Genomic DNA, 18,718 nt, shown 5'->3' on the forward strand with positions numbered 1-18,718 from the left:
TAATATCAAACATATAACAGCTCTTGATATTTTACTGTTTGGTGAATAAAAGATAAGGTGCAAAAGCATATAGAGTTAATGAGCCCAATTCTTTAAAATAAATATATGATACACGTGTACTCAGCACATAACAAAGACTGGAAGGTAATGCATTAACAATTTTACATGTGATTATTTGGGTGGAGAGACCATAAGTTGTATCTTCTCTCTCACTTACGCTTTTTGGTGTGCGATAAAAACGTGTTTTACTTTAATGATTCACAGTCATAGCGATTGGTTAAAGAAAATGATCGCAGCAGCCGTGTGACCCCTCCCTCTCTGGCCTCCGCAGCTCACCATCTGCTACCTGGATATGCTGATGACCAGCAAGGAGCGCCGGAAGCAGCTGAGGGACCAATACTGCTTTGACTGTGACTGTCTGAGATGTCAAACCCAGGACAAGGTATGTTGTGTGGAACCAGCTTGGAACACCTCCTGGGCAATGTCTGCGTGGTTTTTCAGAGAACTCTGCTTTTATTTCATTAATCCAGAAGTAAATGCCCCTCAGTGCATAGCAGGAAACAAAGGTAAATAAAATATGCATATGTTTTATTTCCTGGAACTCTTATCACCCACCAGGCAGTAAGAGGTTTAATCTCAGGTAAGGATCCATGGAGTTTAGAGTCTAGAGGGAATGTAGGTGTAAAGCATGTAATTAAAAGGACACTAAATGGGCTTCCCTGGTGGCGCAGTGAGAGTCCGCCTGCCAATGCAGGGGACATGGGTTCGTGCCCCGGTCCGGGAGGATCCCACATGCCGCGGAGCGACTGGGCCCGTGAGTCATGACCGCTGAGCCTGCGCATCCGGAGCCTGTGCTCCGCAACGGGAGAGGCCACAGCAGTGCGAGGCCTGCATACCGCAAAAAAAAAAAAAAAAAAAAAAAAAGGACACTGAAGGCCAGAGTGCTATTAGAGCCTGCAGCAAGAGGGTTAATTATGTTATGATTGGTAACAGCTATTGCTCAGTAGTGAACATCTCAAGTTTTGTCTAGTTTTTTATTTCTTTCAAATTTCTTCTGTAAGCCTTTCTGCTGCACTACTTTATCAGATGGTGACCACTTATCTAGCAGCTTTTACTCTCTGAGAAATGAAGAAGATCCAAAATAAACGCCATAAAGATAAAGAATAAACTTTTCTCATATGAATCTTATACTTTCCTCACATTGAACCTGTTTACTCTTAGTTTGCACACAATCAGGTTATCTAATGAAATCTTAACTTTTGTAGAGTGTTTTACGTTTGTTGGAATTCTTTTGTAATCATGATCTCGTTTGAACTTAATACTCATAAATTAAGAAACAGAACTCAGAAAGGTTCAGAAATGTGCCTCTGGGAGGGGATGAAGGAAAAGTGACAGCACCAAGTCTTAAACATATTAGCTTTTGATAAAGCTATTGCTCCCTCCCCTGTACCACAACTACCTGTGACTTCTGACACTGACATCGATGGAGAGAGGTAGTTGCTTTCACTGCATGCAAAAGGACCCTGAGCTCATTCCAAAGATGCAGGAGTTAGTGATCATGATTAGTTTTTCATTAAAAAGAACTTTTAGAAAGAAGTGAACTGAACGGGAAAAGTTGGACCCATTGCTAATAGCTCCCCAAGATTCAGTCCACTTTAGTGTTCCCGTTTTGCAGTTCACAAACATTCCAGGCATCATAGTGGATCCCCTGGGATTCCTCCTCAGATTACAACCTGGAATGGCAGGGAGCAAGCTAACTTCCCACCAGCATCCTTGGTTGGGAATGGGAAGGTTTTTGGATTTAGTGCCTCTTACATGCCATCTATATGGCAGACCCTCAATTTTTTTTTTTCTTTGAGTAAGTGATTGTTTTATTAAAGCTGGGGTCATGTTCACTTTTGGCTTATTGTTACAGTTGAAATCTGGGCTAAAATAGTATATTAGGAAAGAGTTTGGCTACAAATAACAGATAACCTGACTAAAACTGGCTTTAGTAGGTGTGATGTGTTTTTCTCAAGAATTCTAGAGAAGCAGTCCAACATGGGAGCAGCTACTCATGGGTCTCATCACAGACCCAGAATCCTCCTGTGTTCCTCCTTAGCTAGCCCTAGCATATGCTTTTGTCTTCATGGTGCCAGGATGACTGCTGCCCACAAGCCCTAGTCAGTGCATCCAAGCTCTAGACCAAAAAAAAAAAAAAAAAAAGAAAAGAAGGGGTAATAAAATGCAAAGAACAAAGGGAAATCCTCCTAGGGATTTCCACTTATATCTTATGGGTCAGAGCTCTGTCACATACTACTGTAGGTGTACAAGAGGCAAGGAAACAGAATTTTAGCTTTTCACTAGAAGAAGACAAGGGAGAAGAAAGCTGTGGATAGCTTTTCGGTAGCTGATCTACAGTGTCTATCATATCCGTTAAGACCGTTTTCTTTATTCCTTTGAGTTCAAAGTTTATTTGAGGTAGGATTGTCCAGAGAAAGAGAACCAACAGGGTGTGTGTGTGTGTGTGTGTGTGTGTATGTGGAGAGAGAGAGAGAGAGAGAGAGAGATTGATTGATTGATTGTAAGGATTTAGCTCATGTGATTGTGGGGACTGAGAAGTCCCAAAATCTGCAGTTGGCAGGCAGGAGACCCAGGATTGCTGATGGTGTAAGTTCCAGTCTGAAAGCTGGCAGGCTGGAGATCCAAGAAAGCCAGTGTTTTGGTTTGAGTCCAAAGACAGGAAGAAACTGTTGTCCCACCTAGTCAGGGAGGAGGAGTTCTCTCTTACTAGTGGTAGGGTCAGCCCTTCTGTTCTTTTCAGGGCTTCAACTGATTGGGTGTGGCCCACCCACATTGGAGAGAGCAATCTGCTTTATTCAGTCAATTTATCCAAATGTTGATCTCATCCAAAAACACTCTCACAGATACACCCAGAATAATGTCTGACCAAATGTCTGGGCACCCTGCAGCCCAGTCAAGTTGACACATACCGTTAGTCATCACAAATATTGTGTTAGAGGTAGGCCAAGCTATATAATCAAAAAAGTACTTGAGGGTGGGAGGAGTGGCAGCATCCCGCTTTGGGAAGGTGTGTGCAGTAGCCCACAGGCACCTGGTGCACACCTGACCAACCATGATGATGCCCAAGAGGAAGGTCAACTCCACAGAGGGGGTGGTGAATGTGGAGCCCAAGAGGAGATCAGCAAGGTTGTCAGCTAAGCCTGCTCCTGAAAAAGTGGGAATGAAGCCAAAAAAGACAGCAGGAAAGGATATACCTTCAGACAAAAAAGTGCACACAAAAGAGAAAAAGGGGAGCAAAGAGAAAACAGGCCGAAGTGGCTAAGCAAGAAACTAAAGAAGATTAACCTGGAGAAAATAGAGAAACTAAAAATCAGGCGAGTCTAACCTCTGATGAAGCAGGAGAAAAAAAGCCAAGTCTGATTAATATCATCTACTATGTCTTATCAGTGGCCCCTGTCTCCCTTCTTGCATGATCCAGAGGAATATTTTTATCAACTATTTTGTGAATGCAAGTTTTTTTAGAGGCTCTAGAAACATTTTTAAGGAGGGAATCCCACATCCTCACATTTTTTAAGTGTAAAGGGTTTTTTTTTAAAGAGGTGAAATCATTTGCTCATTGTTTATTTTTTAGTACGACCAGAAAATAATGGGATATTGAATAAGGAGGCTTTGATTGTCTTGGGTGTCAGCTTAACATTCCATAGATGGGGATTAGTTATTATATCTTATAATACAAAGCATACCAAATGGCAATTTGGAGTCACGTTGTACATTTACTATGTCTTGGACATTTTAAATTACTTCCATTCCCATGTTGTTTTTGGTAGAATTGTTTCCTAAAGAAAACTACCCCTTGACCTTGGCTGTCCCTTTCAGAACTGTGTGCGTTCCATAACATCTTTGGTCTTGGTAGTGCAGTTTTCCTGATAACTTTGGTAATGTATTGCAAAAGATTGAAAATGTGAGTATGTAATGTATACGATATTAAATTGTGAATTAGTGGTATTTATGATGTAACAGCTTAACAGTATTGGAAGATATTGGTACTTGATATCCTATTAAGGGAAATTTGCCTTCAAATTTTAAACTGGAAAGTCACTGGAATAACTGTTTAGAAAAGTATCACAACTACGTGATTTTTCAGATTTTAAGAATTATGTACAAATTGAAATGTCTGTGTACCGATCCTCAAAACCACCAATAAAATCTCAATTATGAAAAAAAAAAGTGCTCAGTTACTCTGCTGGATTCCAGTCCATTCTGTATCTAACAGACTGAGTGATCTTGGGCAGGTCATTCAGCCTCTCTGATTTGCTCCATCATCTGTAAAACAAGGGAATTAGACAAGATGGTCTTAAGGCCCCTTCCAGCTCTATTATCCCATATTTCTGTGAAATGTTTCCTGGTGGAAATGAGTAGGATATCTATTTAGATGAAAATATAAACTTGATTTCAGTTAGTTAATCAGTTGTATTTTTGAGTTTCTATTTATCTGAGAATTTTGTTCTATTCAGTGATATAAACATCCCTTCTGAAATCTCTATACTGTTGCTTTGATTTGCAAAAATACTACAGAGGTTAAATTCAACTTAGCCCATCCCCCAAAGAGCATAAATTAAAAATTAGTTCAAAAATTAAATTTACTTCAGTTCCTAGATTTAAAGTTTTCAAGCTTATTTTTCCGTTTTTCTTGGAACCTAGAAAATTCCTCTCAGCAGGTTTCTGCATCAAGCAATATTTATTACGTGCCACATCTGTATGTTAGGGGACTTGCGTGGTATCATGTTTCAGGAAGGCAAGAGGCCTTTTAATAACAGGTGTAATTTGCATTTATGGAGTTAGTTGTCATTTGTAATCAGCAACAACTTAATTTCTGGAAGAAATAAAACTTACCTTCTAGAGGAGGTTTTGGGATGATTTGGCTTGTGCGGGTCAGAATCCAAGGCAATAGAAGCAGAACAGACCAAATAGAATTGATTGTTTCCATAAGTTTGTGGATGGTACATAGTGTGCTTCCTTGAATGTCACATGCTTTATTGCAAAAAGAAGGTTGTGTTTACTTTCTTTCCTAAGCCTGTCACATATGATCCTTCTTTTAAAACGCGATGTCAGTCAATTTACTCACAGCCCTCTTGCCTCATTCCTAGTTTATTGAAATAGCCCCTAATTGGTCACCTGGCACTCAATTTCTTTCCTTTCATCTCTTTTGCACACTGTTTTTGAGTAAGTTTTCTGAAATAGCACTATTTCCATGCCGTTGTTTGCTCAGAATTTTTTAAATATTCAGCATTATCCCTAGTCTTCAGGATAAACTTCAGACTCTTAGCTTGGCGTTCAGTGTCCTGCAAGTCATGACCCCAAGATCCAGCCTGTATTTGTTTCTTTTTTTCTCTTTTCCTTTTTCCTCTCTTTTGCAACTCGTTTCACCTAAATTGTTTTATCTAATTATACAATTTCCCCACCCAAAAGATTCTGAAGTGGCTTACAGGCACCCATGCACACATATACACATATATGTATCAATGTATACCTGTATATGCAATACAACAACAATAAATTTTATATTGACTTGTGAAATAAGAGTGGCAAAAAATAAGATAAAAGCAGGTTAGAACCCAGAATGCACGCCATATGATCCTATACGGTGACAAGAAATAAATCACAAATTTGCTTTAAATTTCTCAGCAGCCAAAGCTAAAGACTAATTTCGAAATGCACAGTAGCTGGAAGACAGGACACATACGTGCTCCTCAGCTGAAGCAGTTTCTCCTGGAACTGAGGCCTGAGGCACTCACCAAGGGTCCCACTGAGACTGAATGAGCAATATCCGTATCAGAATCCGCAATGACTTGAAGAGCTGATTTTTATAATATTCTTCTGTGTGGTTGATTGACATAGTTTCACATTATAACTTAATAAAAGAAGTAAGGAAGGTGAAAATTTATGTAATCTATGTTCTCATCTCTCTGATGGTTTACTTCATTCCAAGAATAAAACTGAGACTATATAGAAGAAAGCAAGAACTGCATGTCCTTTAGGTAATCCTTCCTTATTTCTTGTAGTCTTTTAATTTTTTAAAAAAAATTTTATTAGGGGCTTCCCTGGTGGCGCAGTTGTTGGGAGTCCGCCTGCCGATGCAGGGGACGTGGGTTCGTGCCCCAGTCTGGGAGGATCCCACGTGCCGCGGAGCGGCTGGGCCCGTGAGCCATGGCCGCTGAGCCTGCGCGTCCGGAGCCTGTGCTCCGCAGCGGGAGAGGCCACAGCGGTGAGAGGCCCACGTATCAAAAAAAAAAAAAAAATGTATTAAAGCTATACATGTATACACTTTGAGAAGTCAAAGTACTAGACCCAAGTTGAAAACTTTGGTACATTCTCTCCTGCTGCTGCCTGAGTCCTGCCCCCCAGAGGGTGCCTCCTTTCAGCTTCTGGTATTTATTCCATGTTTCTAAAACTAAAGTTCCCTTAAGGCACATCCTAGGGATTTTTTTTTGCTATTGGGTTGGTTTAATGACTATTTTTTATTTCCAGGATTTCAAATTTGCTTTTTTCCCCCCATATCTTCCAGTTTAGGTTTTATTTCTACCTGTTTCTGTTTCATAATTTCTTATTCACTTCCAATGCATATTCCTCTGTTATTTATCTATTTGAGCATCCTAATCATACTTCAAGTCTTGGTCAGTCAGTGCTATAGTTTATTTTACTGGAGGGAAATTGTGTTCTGATTGTTGATTTTTGTCGGTTATCTCCCTTAGCCTTGCATTTCACTGTGTCTCCTGGAATTTTGTATGGCAGGCCCATTTTTAGTGGAAAGTTCTTTTTTATTTTGTTCCTTTTTCTCCTCTCTGTGCATCTGCTCTGTCTGGTAGCTTTGCCCTTGCCTCCCTCAGGCTCCTCAGGCCCCAGTTCAGAATCCAGACTTCATGGCATTTGTAGGTGTTGCACCACAGCAATGTTGAGGCTATTGCAGACCTGTTTACTTAGGCAACAGGCATCTGACTCCTTACCTGGAGAGACTCTATCTGTGCCTTCTAGCCTTTCCAGGTCCAATAGTTTCTATAAATGTTTATCCCAAGGAAACGTGTCATCAACCTATATTGTCAGCCTCTTTTTGTAACCAGGGGAGCCTCACCTCATCCCCTGCCTTTAAGCTTTAAAGCGGACTCTACTCACCTTTCTTCTGTGAACCATTTTTATCTCTTTTAAGCATTGGAACTGAACTCGTGCCTGTGACTGCCAGCTTCTAGACCGGAGGCCCTGGCTTCGGCTTTGCTGAGGGCTCTGCGTTTCTGTTCTGTTACTGGTCCAGGGAGAAGTTTATCTTGTTTTTGAATTAGTGAAGCCACTTTTGGTTTTTCTTTTTATATTTTACTCATCATTACTATGGGTTTGGAGTAGAAGAGAGCACCTCCAAGTCTGAACTTACAACATCTTGTTGGAAGCCTGCTGTTCGCTTTTCGTAGCTAAGAATTCAAGTCTTTGGCGGCAGAGGAAAATACGAGGATAAACAATGATCTAATTCTCCTGAGGGCTTCCAAGCATGCGTGCACTTTTACCCAGTACCTGCCTGTCTGTGGAGCAGAGATCTGTGTCTTGTATCCCTGGGCCTTCTTTGGAGGGAGAGTTGAGTAGAATCATTCTGAAAATGTATCCATTTCAAAAACAGTTTAATAGGAGGAAACGCCCTAAGAAGCTTCTCATTCCTTGATGCTACAGTTCTAAGTCCACCCACTCTCATTTTTTTTGTAGAAATAAAGCAATGTTAATGATTGTCTTTGGTAAATATTGCAGTTTCTTTTCAGAGACTCTCTTTTGTAACATGGAGTCACTTTCTTGGGTCCCTATGAGGCCCTTCAGTACATCTGTGGGTGACGGAGCCCAGAGTAGCCCAGCATCCCTCAGAGACACGACTAGTACTGGCGAGAGTGGCCTCGGTTCCTGTATGTGCTGCACCTTCCCCAGGCTGTCACTGTTAAACCGGGAAGACTGGGGAAAGGAGGCAGCGTTGAACCAAAGGAAGGAGCAATGATTGTATGAAGAGGGAGTAAAGGAATGTAGGGTTAAAGCTGTATTCAAAGGAAATGAGAGTTTACTGCCCAAGAAAAAGTTTTTATGGTAACTTGAATCTATTTGAAATATGAGCAATTACTTAAAGGTCATTAGAAAACCAAGATTTTTTTCTGCTGCCTTCCCCTATTTTGCTAAATTAATGGTAAGCAGGAATGCCTCGTGGTGCGATGATGAGTCCAGCCAGCTCTGAATTGTTTTATATTTCAAGTTTTAACAATCTAAGCAGAATGTGCTTCCTGTTTCTAAAGTTTTCGTCATAACTGAATTACATTATCTTCAGGAAAATTAGGAAGATTTGGCAGGGAATTGAAGGAGAGAGAGAGAGTGTGTGTGTGTCTATGTGTGTGTGTGTGTGGGGGGGGTGAGTTTTTAAGTAGTCAAACCTAACATTACTGTGTGTTACCTATCATGCTTCTCCAAACAACCAGAAGAACGGGTCTCCCAGGAGTGGGTGCAGTGCTGGCTGTCGTTAACGTTCAAGTGAGGAAAGGGGTTTATTGATTTCATTGCCACATAATCCCAGAAGCAGTGTCACTGTGAATGACTGGGCGAGGCTTCTGGGCGTGACACAGTGGACACAGTGGGCTGTAAAGTCAGCTGGGAGATAAACCCTGTAGCTACCGTGTTAGCCCTGGGATATGCTGTTCCCCACATCACAGGACACAATGCTTCAACACGCTCTTCTCCCCAGAGATTAGACAGCTTTGCCCCCCAGGCTGCTTCATGTGACTCTGGTTTGTCCAAAAGCCCACGCCAGGGGTAAGAAGAGGGTCTGTCCGTAATTTGTGGTGACATGAATTCCACTCACAACCTTTCCAGTTGTTGCATAAAAATTCTTTTCTCCTGGCTTTTGGTGTAGAGGAAGCTCTGGCTCGGGGAGCAGATTCAGTGATGGCAGCTACTGTGACATGGAAGTATGTGTTCATGTGTAACAGGCTCATTACCTCGCTCAGCACATGGCACACGGTGTTCAAGGAGTGCTGTGGAATGAGGTGCGCTTCCTCAGAATGTTATCATCGTGATGCCTGCCAGAGCTTCGGGGGCACTTACTGTGTGCTGGGCATGCGAACTGGGGGATTATGTACCTCGTCTCATTTAATCTCCGTCATTTTATCAGGGGAGTGCTTGCTCTTCTTCCCACTTTGCAAACGAGGTATCTTCAGGAGCTGTATTCTTAACCACTCCACTATACTGTCTCTATAATTTTATGAATAACTTACACACTTTCCCTATCTTAGTTTTTAAATATCGGAGTATAATTTGCATTCAGTAAAATTCACTCCTTTTTTTTTTTTTGGTGGTACGCGGGCCTCTCACTGTTGTGGCCTCTTCCGTTGCAGAGCACAGGCTCCGGACACGCAGGCTCAGTGGCCATGGCTCACGGGCCCAGCCGCTCCGCGGCATGTGGGATCTTCCCGGACCGGGGCACGAACCCGTGTCCCCTGCATCGGCAGGCGGACTCTCAACCACTGCGCCACCAGGGAAGCCCAGAATTCACTCTTTTTAGTGCACAGTTCTGTGAGTTCTGACAAATACGTACAGTCTGCAGCACCACCACTAACAAGATACAGACCAGCCCCATCACCCGTCCCCAGATTCTTTTATACCGCTTTACATTCAGCCTCCACTCCCGCTTCCAGCCCCTGCTGACCCCGATCTGCTTTCTGTCACTATAGCTTTACCTTTTTCAGAATGTCGTATAAATTGATCCAAACAACCGTTTGATTCTGTCTTCCTTCATTTAGCACAATGCATTTGATATTCAGCCATGTTACTTTTACACGCGTGTAAATATATCATCTCAGTATTTGGTTCCCTTTTATTGCCCAGTTGTATTCTATTATGTGGCTATCCCACCGTTTGTTTATCTGTTCACCAACTGAAGGACATTTGGGTTCTTTTTCAGTTTTTGGTGGTTATCAATGAAGCCACTTTAAACATTCACATACAGGTTTTTGTATGAATATAAATTTTTATTTCACTTGGGTAAATGCCTAGGAGTAGGATTCCTGGGCTGTGTGGTAAATATATGTTAAACTCTGTAAGAAACTGCTAAACTGTTTTCCAAAGTAGCTGCACCATTTTGAATTCCCACCAGCAATGAACGGAACTGCCAGTTACTTCACATCCTTTCCATCGCTTGATTTTGTCAGTTTTGCTTTTGTTTTTGTGTTTAATCCTCCTAATAGATTTATAGTGATATCACATTCTGCTTTTAATTTGCATTTCCTTCATGACTAATGATGTATTTTTTTTCATGTGCTTATTTACCATCTGCCTATCTTACTTGGTGATATATTTGTTCAAATCTTTTACCTATTTTAAAAAAGGTGTCTTCTTCTTCTTGAGTTTTGAGAGTTCTTTATTCTGCATACAAGTCTTTTATCCCATACCTGTCTCAGAAATCTTTTCTTCCTGTCTGTGGCTTGGCTTTTCATTCTCTTGAAAGAGTATTTTGAAGAACGGAAGTTTTGAATTTTGCTGTAGTCCAGTTTTCATTATCTGTTTTTAACAGATCAGTCTTTGGATGGCATAGCTAAGAAATCTTTGCCTACTCCAAGAGGATAAAGATTTTTCTCCTATGTCTTCTATTAAAAATTCTATAGTTTTAGGTTTTAGGTTTGATCCATCTTTGAGTTAATTTTTATATATGGTACAAGGTTTATTTCTTTATTTATTTATGCACACGGATGTCCCATTATTCCAGTACCATTTGTTGCATCAATATCTTATGTAAGACAGTTGGATACTATAGAAAAAGTGCAGAATTAGATAATAGGAGTAGTTGGGTTCTAGTGTTGGAGCAATAACACTGGTGACGTTAGCCAGAGAGATCGAGTCTGAATGGTAGGTAACAGGGCAGTTAACTCTACATGCTTTAGAGACATGTAGAGTCTGCTGCCTCCTAACTATTTGATATTGGCAGGTTTCCCTAGATTAGCCTTAGTTTTTTCTTTTGTAAGATGAGAATAATCCGTATCTGGCAAAGCTGCTTGGAGGGTTCAATTAGATAACGTTAAGTCTAGCTTGGGAGATGGTAGTTCCTCAATAATGGTAGCCATTATTGTTATTGAGTGATCTGAGGAAATCGTCTATATGGAAAGTTCCAGGAATTGTAGCATCCTCAGTTCCCATCATTTGCTGATCAGGTTCTCCGAATTGCTCACATAATCTTCTTGATAACTTTCAAAGTCTTCCCGCTCCAACCTTTCGTCATCTCTGATTCCTTCCCCTTTTCTGTCCCTTCTTTGCGGCTCCAGTGATGACTGTGTTGCAGTGGTTGGTGCTTTTCACTCCTGTATTCTCCCTGGCATAGACCCCTCCCCAGCCTGGGCTCTCCGTCCTGAGACGGGAGCTGACCTGTGTCCAGACTGGGGTATCTCACTGCCCTCTATCACATGCTGCCCTGTTCAAGCCTACAGTTACTGACATGGCTCATACTGAGGGGTGTGTGGGCAGGCTGTACGTAGGGGTGTCCAGGTATGTGTGTGTGTGTGGGAGGTGTACTAGGGCGGGGGCTTTCAGAATGAGTAAGAAGACAGCGCAGGAGCGGCACTGCACAGAGTGATGTGCAGGCCATTTCTCCCCTTCCCCCCAGATCCCTGGACAGAGTACATGTCCTCCTGGACTCTCTTCCATCAAGTTCCCTCCCAAAGGAGATGACGCTTCTTTTAGGGAATTGTTCTCCCTTTCTGAGTGTGACCATAGAGTCTTATGCCCACAATGAAACAGAAATAAGGAAACTCCATGGGAGCAGAGAGCAGACAAGGCTTCCCTTGCCATTTATTTGTGACTACAGTGCAGGGGAGTGTGACTCACCCTTCCTCAGCCCTGAGCCTGAGAACAGTCCTCTTTAGTGGTTGTAACAGCTTCAGGGCTCCGAGGTGGGTGGAGACCAGCTCATTTTGCAGGGGAAGTGGACAGCCGAGGGCTGTGCCTAAAACCTGTAGCTGACCTAGCAGTGACAACGGGAAGGATGTCCCAGAAATCAGGAGTGGGAAGACGGGGTATTCTAGTCCCTTCAATTATCTTAATCTGTGCAGAAATTAAGAGGAGATGATGCCATTCAAAAATAACTTTTATTTGTTCTACTTGCAAAGTACATTTGCTGGGCTCACCAGCAAACTTGAAGGCTGAGACTTTTGGTCCATGGTACCTGCTCAAAGCCCTTAAAATATGACATGCTCGACTTCACAAAATTTTGGAGTCCTGCAGGTCTCGGTCACACAAACTTCCACTAACATCTCACTGTTGTGATGTGGGAAGAAGTAAACTAAATAGTGAATTTCATGGTAACTATTTGGGGCTCACTATTTGCGTAGTCATAGACAGGCCCCTGCCATGACACTGCCTCCTCGAAGGGATGAAGCTGGGGAATTGGTGCTATTGGTGAGCTCCAGGAGAATACGTAGTGCAGGTCTGTGAATTGGGGATGGGGGGCTACCAACTGTGGTTCCACTTTCTTAGCCCCTTGCTCTGAAAAGTAGCTATAGAGCTCCAGGTAAATACGTTATATCGAGCACCTGCATTTCTCCACACTCTCTCCCCAAAACCTGCTGAAATGATGGTCACATTGGGCTCTCCGTACGTGTTGTTGAGTGCATACCTTCAGAGCCTAAAAGCTGGACACAAGAGTGCATACTTTTTACTTAGATCCATAAATATCACAGAGGCTAAGTGGTATGTCAGAAGGAGTCAATTCAGTTTGAATAGCTGGAAGAAACATTAGGCATCTGGTTCAATACCTTCCTTGTATAGAGAGGAAAAATGACTTGTACAATGAATGACATTGGAGAGTCGGGACCAGAAATTCCAGATATCCTAATTCTGAGGCAGTGCTCTTTTGATGAGGCACTGTGGTTACTGCACCTGGGCATGGGGGCAAAGGTTAAAGAGTAAATTGGCTAGAAATTCGCCTTTGACTGTTTTTCTTGAAAGATCATTTCTGTTTGTTCACGCCTCATTTTAAAGTTCCTAAAATAGTGTCTTTATCCAATTTCCTCAAGTCCTTTGGATAATAGAACTATAGAAATAAAAACAGAAAATGTGTATAGTAGCATATTTTCGTTATAAATGTCTGGATAAGTTAGCATATTTTAATTAGAATGTCTGTCCAAGACCGTGGACTAACATTCACTAATGCTTTCACTGCCCAACCAGGAGGATGAGACTAGGTCTAGCCTATAAGAAGAGATTAAACCACTAGCTACTGTGGGGCATCCGAGGAGCCTGGACTCACACCCCCAGATAGGACTGTGATTCCCAAGCAGGTCTTTTCTATTCCCAGCCTGAGCGTTAACCCTCAGGAAATCAGGCTTCTGCTATTGCTTAGGACTTAAGAGTGGACCTAAGTCTCCTTTTTTGCCTATCACTCGTCCACAGTCACCATTTACCTCCAGTCTTTCAGCAAACCTGCTTGAATGCTTCCTTCCCTCCTTCCTTTTTTTTTTTTCCCCCTTTCTTTCTTCCTTCTTCAAGTATTTGATGAAGTAAGGCTTGTAATATACCAACTATGGGAATCCTAAGATCTCCCCTTCCCACAAGTGGCCGACATTCTAGTGTGGAGACAGACACCAGACACAGTTCAGTTCAGTGCAGCAGTTATCTTAATGGAAGCCTGTTTTAAGTGCAGTGGGAACAGAGGAGAAAAAAAAAGTCTCCCTGCACAGTCAGGGAAGACTTCACAGAGGAGGAGACACTGACCTGAGATGTAGAAACTATATAGGAGTTTTCAGTGAGGTAGGTTCAGAGGGGGCAGTTCAGACTGGGGACACACCCCGGGAAATGTCTCGGAGGTTTGGAGAGTATCGTGTAGCAGGGAGCTGCATATGATTCAGTGTTCCTGGAGGATAAAGGCTGGTAAGGGTAGTGATTGGGGGCGAGGGGAGAGGTATGCCAAGCAGAGTTTGGATTTTCATCATGGAGGGGTGTGAAGCCATTGAAGAAAGTGAGGGTTGGCTTTTGGCCAGCAGCAACCAGAAAAAAAATATAACAGTGTGTGTAGAAACAGAGTGAGAAACTATTGCACAAGGAAGGAGAATCATACGCTCTAAACACAGGCGAGGAAATTAGTGAGGTTCTCACACTATTCCATCCAGAAGGGCTTTTTGAGAGTTGCTTTTGCATATTTGTAATGGCAGCCGTCCCCCTCTTCGCCACCCCAATGAACGAGATGTTACTGGGTCCAGTTAATACCAGGGATTATAGCAACTGGTCTGTTTCAAAGGCTCATCTGCTTACAGGCTGTGTCTGGGTGCTTCAATTAAAGATTAGAATATTTACCAATTGTGCTGAGTATTAATTGCTAAGGAGAGGTGTGATGGTTCTCTGAACTAATTGTACTTCTTGGTAATTCGGATATTGTGTTGTTTCAGATGCAGACATCGGCATGTCTGCTGTTTTCTTTCAACCTTTATTGCCAAGTCATTTTCAGACCCTGAGCACTCTAAAAAGTAAAGAAAGATGTGGGCTTTCTCCGGCTCTCATTTTGATATGTAAATTGGAACCCTGGAGTTATTAAAGCATTGATAATGCTTTCCTGTCTGTGAAATTAAAATTTGAAAGCTGCAGCTAAGGGCCCATAAAAACAGTCATCTCCACATTGGTCATTAAATCCCTTTATGCGATAAATTTGCGTATCCTTAATTTAGAATCATCTTGCTTTTTTCAGAATTTAGTCAATCTTGGCATTTTTTTCAGTGCCTTCTTATGCTAATTTCTTTATTTATTGTGCCTCTTAAATTGAAACACATAAAGTAGCACCAGTTAATAAATTATGTGTTCTACAAATGAAATAAAAGCATGTTAATTATTTCTAAACAATTAGGCCGTATTCAACATGGAGAGTTTCTCAGTGGGAATAGCACACAGACTCAGAAGATGAGAAAAATTCCCTGCGTTTGACATCATATCAGTGAATATCTACTTTTTACAACCGCTTCTTGCTACAGATAAGGTCAATCAGAGTCATTGTAAGAATTGCGCAGACTAACCTGTGACTCCATAGCACTGCTTTTCAGCTCAACAAAAGGCCCAGAGCAGCTTTTTTCTGAAGCTGCAGTTCACCAGGTCCAGCAGCCCCGTAACTTAAAAAGGGACAAGGAGGGGCTTCCCTGGTGGCGCAGTGGTAGAGAGTCCGCCTGCCGATGCAGGGGACACGGGTTCATGCCCCGGTCCAGGAAGATCCCACGTGCCGAGAAGCGGCTGGGCCCATGAGCCATGGCCGCTGAGCCTGCGCGTCCGGAGCCTGTGCTCCGCAACGGGAGAGGCCACAGCAGTGAGAGGCCCGCGTACCACAAAAAAAAAAAAAAAAAAAGGACAAGGAGAACCTCCCATGTGCTCAGAGAAGCGCTGTAGAAAAATAAGACTCTAAGGAAAGATGAGGGAACTAGGACTCTGCGGCCTGCAGGGGAAGGGGTGGGGACTGCATCCAGGCAGGGTGACCTGCAGTGTTTAGTTGTCGCTAAGCCTGGGGAAATAGACTTAAACTGCAGGTATTTGGAATAGATGTACTGACCTTCTGAACTTCTTTTTTTTTTAAACATGGTGGCATTTCCTCTGTGGGTCATCTTCTAAGAACAAAGTCTTTCCCATCTGTCTGTCGCTTGAATTCCCAAGAAGCTTCCCAGTCCTCAAGTTCCGGACTCCTTTGATTCCAATAGGTTCCTGGATACGTTAGATGGGGGGAGGCGGGGGGAGGATTTTAAAAATCACACATACTACCACTAAAAAAGGAATTTCACCCTGAACGTTAGACTTTTTTAAAATCACCCACTCTGGGTTTGGGCCATTTCACCTTTATCTGCTGATTCACATGACACGTGATCAGCAAGCATTTGCTGAGTGACTGCCATGTACTCGAAGGGCTAAGAGAAGACCCTGTTCACTGAAGCTCCCGGGAAGCAGGCCAGAAATAGGCAAGAATGAGAAGAGGGGGAAGCCTGTTAGGTGTTTGCCTATATTCTTACCATGTCGGGCCCATCCGTGTGTCGTGATATCCTGTTGGCTTCCGGGGAGAGAGATTCTGGATGGTCAGAAGGAAGCTATTCTCCTCCCTGGTCCTTCAGCATCACACTCAAAAGGAAACAAATTGGCACACAGGAAGTAAAGTTTACTTCTGGACTTCAGTCCCAATATTTTTGCTTGTTTGTTGTTTTTTCTGTTTCTTTAAGCACGATAGAGTGGCAAAGAGAGAAGTGAGAAGGGGAGTTTAAACACGAAAGAAAGGTGGTAGACCATTTTGTTCTTTACCCCCAAATAAGTGGAAAATAACAGGATTATTACAGTGTCTTGGGTTTCAGACTTTTCTTTGGGTGGTTTCAGGGTTTGAACAAGACATCCCTGTCAAGTTTATTTGGAGTATGCCCCTCAGTCTTAGTGCTGGGAGCCTGCTTTAGATGTTTTCTGGATTTTTCTGAGCTAATCTAATACCATTCTATAGTCTGGAAAAAATAAACTGTTTTCGTAATGCTGTTGGTTTAGTATCTAAGTATCAAGGGTGTACTCAGTGAAGAGAAGAAGGATTTTCAATATTCATAGCAGACCTTTAAGGGATTGTTTATGCCCTTTCTGCATTTGTCATTTCATACCTTAAAGATTGAACAGACAGGTTTAAGTGTACAATCACTAGTATTGTCCATTATGGGCAATGTCTGACTATCAGCCTCAGTTTCTTACTGTAACAATCCCAGTGCCACTGTGTTAGCGATTAGCGAAGCCCAGCCTACCCTTTCTATAAAGTATAGCTGCTTGAAAACACTTTGCCTACATAAGTCCCTCTATTGATTGAGCTTTTCATGCTACCATAAGCTCATCCCAATAATTTTTACCCAAGAAAATTACTACTCTTGCCATCCAGCCTTTCAATTAAGTATGCTTTGCTATGAGATGTAGCATTTAGATTTTTATTAATTTAAACATTTTGTGGCAACAGAAGGTAGATCATTATTAACTGGTACAGTGCGATGTCTCACAAAATACATACATGTCATAGAAAAGTAATTAACTTCCTAATTCTATTGCCGAACAGATGTGTATCTGAATAAGAACTGGGGCCCCAGGGTGCTCTAGTACGTTTATTTATTTATTTACTTTAAGTCATTAAACTGTTGACTGAGAGGCCTTGTTGCAGATTTCCCAAACTTTGTTCTCTTTTGCATCGCTACCTCCCCCCTCCTCCACCGATAGTTAAAAGTAGGTTTAGAGCAGTCATCCGAGATTATCAATTCACTTTTGGCTTCTAGTAATAACTCCAAGCTATAGAGAGCCCGTTGGCTCTCTTTCAGATGAGATAAGGGTTTGATGACTAAGAGAGTTGGGAATACAGAAGCCAACAGGGACTTTGGTTGCAAACCTGCGGAAGGTTTAGCAGCAGCTGTGTTTGCTGGCCAGCACGCCAGAGTGAGGCAAGTCCAGACCTCGTGACCACACCAGACCGTTGTCACTTCTTTCCTTCACAGCTCTGATTCTCCAGGGATTTCAGCACCATCCTCTCCTACCTGGACTGCTTCACTGCAGGGGTGCGCTGAGTGGGCTGCCTCTTTCTACCCCGCTGCTCCAGAAGTTAGCTTTCACACGGAAGCCAGAAGGACGTTTTCAGGAGGGACCTCAGCCACTCCCCACGCACTGAAAGGGGAGACGGGGCGACACTGGCAAGACCCCTGTGTGGCCTGCCGCTGCTCACCTTTCCCATCCCAGCCCCGTCTCCTGGCTGGAACTTGCCAAGCTCTTTCCTGCCCTGGGGTCCTCGCACATGGCTTCCTGGCTGGCTCTTTATCCCTCTTCAGCTCTCAGCTCAGCCTCCCCTCCTCAGGAAGTCATCCTCGACTGCCCTGTGAAAAGCAGGTGCCTCTCTCCTTGTTATTTCCTGATCCCTCTTCATCTCCATTGTAGTGCAAACAGTCATTACGTATTATTATTATTTGTATTTGCTTGTTTGCTCACTTGTTAAGAAAATAAGAAGGACCGTATCGGTCTTATTTTCTGTGGTGTCCTCAATGCCCGACACGCTGCTTCCGTAATTATTATAGCTCTTAACAAATTTGCGTTGCGTGAATGAATAAGTCAATAAGTACAGCTATTTGCCTACTGTTGAGTTAAGCGCTACAGGATATGCCAAGTAACTACGTTACTGGAAGCTTTGAAATGACTTTTGCTCGGAAAACAACATAAACTTTTGTTCATTCGTAATAGTTTAAATGATGGGCTGTCAGGAGGGAATGTGCTTGCCCTTCTTCCTCCAACAGTTTCTAGCTTTGAACATGACCTATCCCAGTTCCCGACACCAAGGCTTACAAACCTGCACGTAAACCACCCAGAAAGACGGGGTGCATAGCTCCGGTGACCTTCTTGGAAGACCCCCTCTCACGTGCAGTTCGTGCCCCTGGCATGCTTTCCTCCAAGAAAGCACACATTTCCAGCGTGCGTGAAACCAGACTTTGAAAGTAACCCGGGGTGGTGTGTACCTAGATATGTGATTTTTCTAGTCTGATCAGGAGCATAAATATTATTCACATTATCCTGTTGGATATCGGTGTTTTGACAATTAATAAAGTATATGAGCGTTATTTCATAGGGACCCATAAGCCCGTGATTGGACGGGACCTTAGAGGTCCCACCCAACCAGGGCAGGCACCTCCTCTGCGATATT

At 42.7% G+C, this 18,718-nt stretch overlaps 1 protein-coding gene and 1 pseudogene across 2 annotated transcripts in view; both read left to right on the forward strand.

Annotated features, from left to right (window-relative positions):
• Nucleotides 1-18,718, forward strand: part of SMYD3 (SET and MYND domain containing 3) — a 717,667-nt gene that overhangs the window by 568,444 nt on the left and 130,505 nt on the right. For both annotated transcript variants that reach the window (XM_027122400.1, XM_027122399.1), the window contains exon 8: nt 332-442. In XM_027122400.1, the coding sequence (XP_026978201.1) occupies nt 332-442 (111 nt within the window). The remainder of the gene's footprint in view (nt 1-331; nt 443-18,718) is intronic.
• On the forward strand, nt 864-4,413 carry LOC113628598 (non-histone chromosomal protein HMG-14 pseudogene; annotated as a pseudogene).

Source organism: Aethalodelphis obliquidens, unplaced genomic scaffold (assembly GCF_003676395.1).
Source record: "Aethalodelphis obliquidens isolate GAN/ISIS:26980383/991018 unplaced genomic scaffold, ASM367639v1 scaffold24, whole genome shotgun sequence".
NCBI classification, from domain to species: Eukaryota; Metazoa; Chordata; class Mammalia; order Artiodactyla; family Delphinidae; genus Aethalodelphis; species Aethalodelphis obliquidens.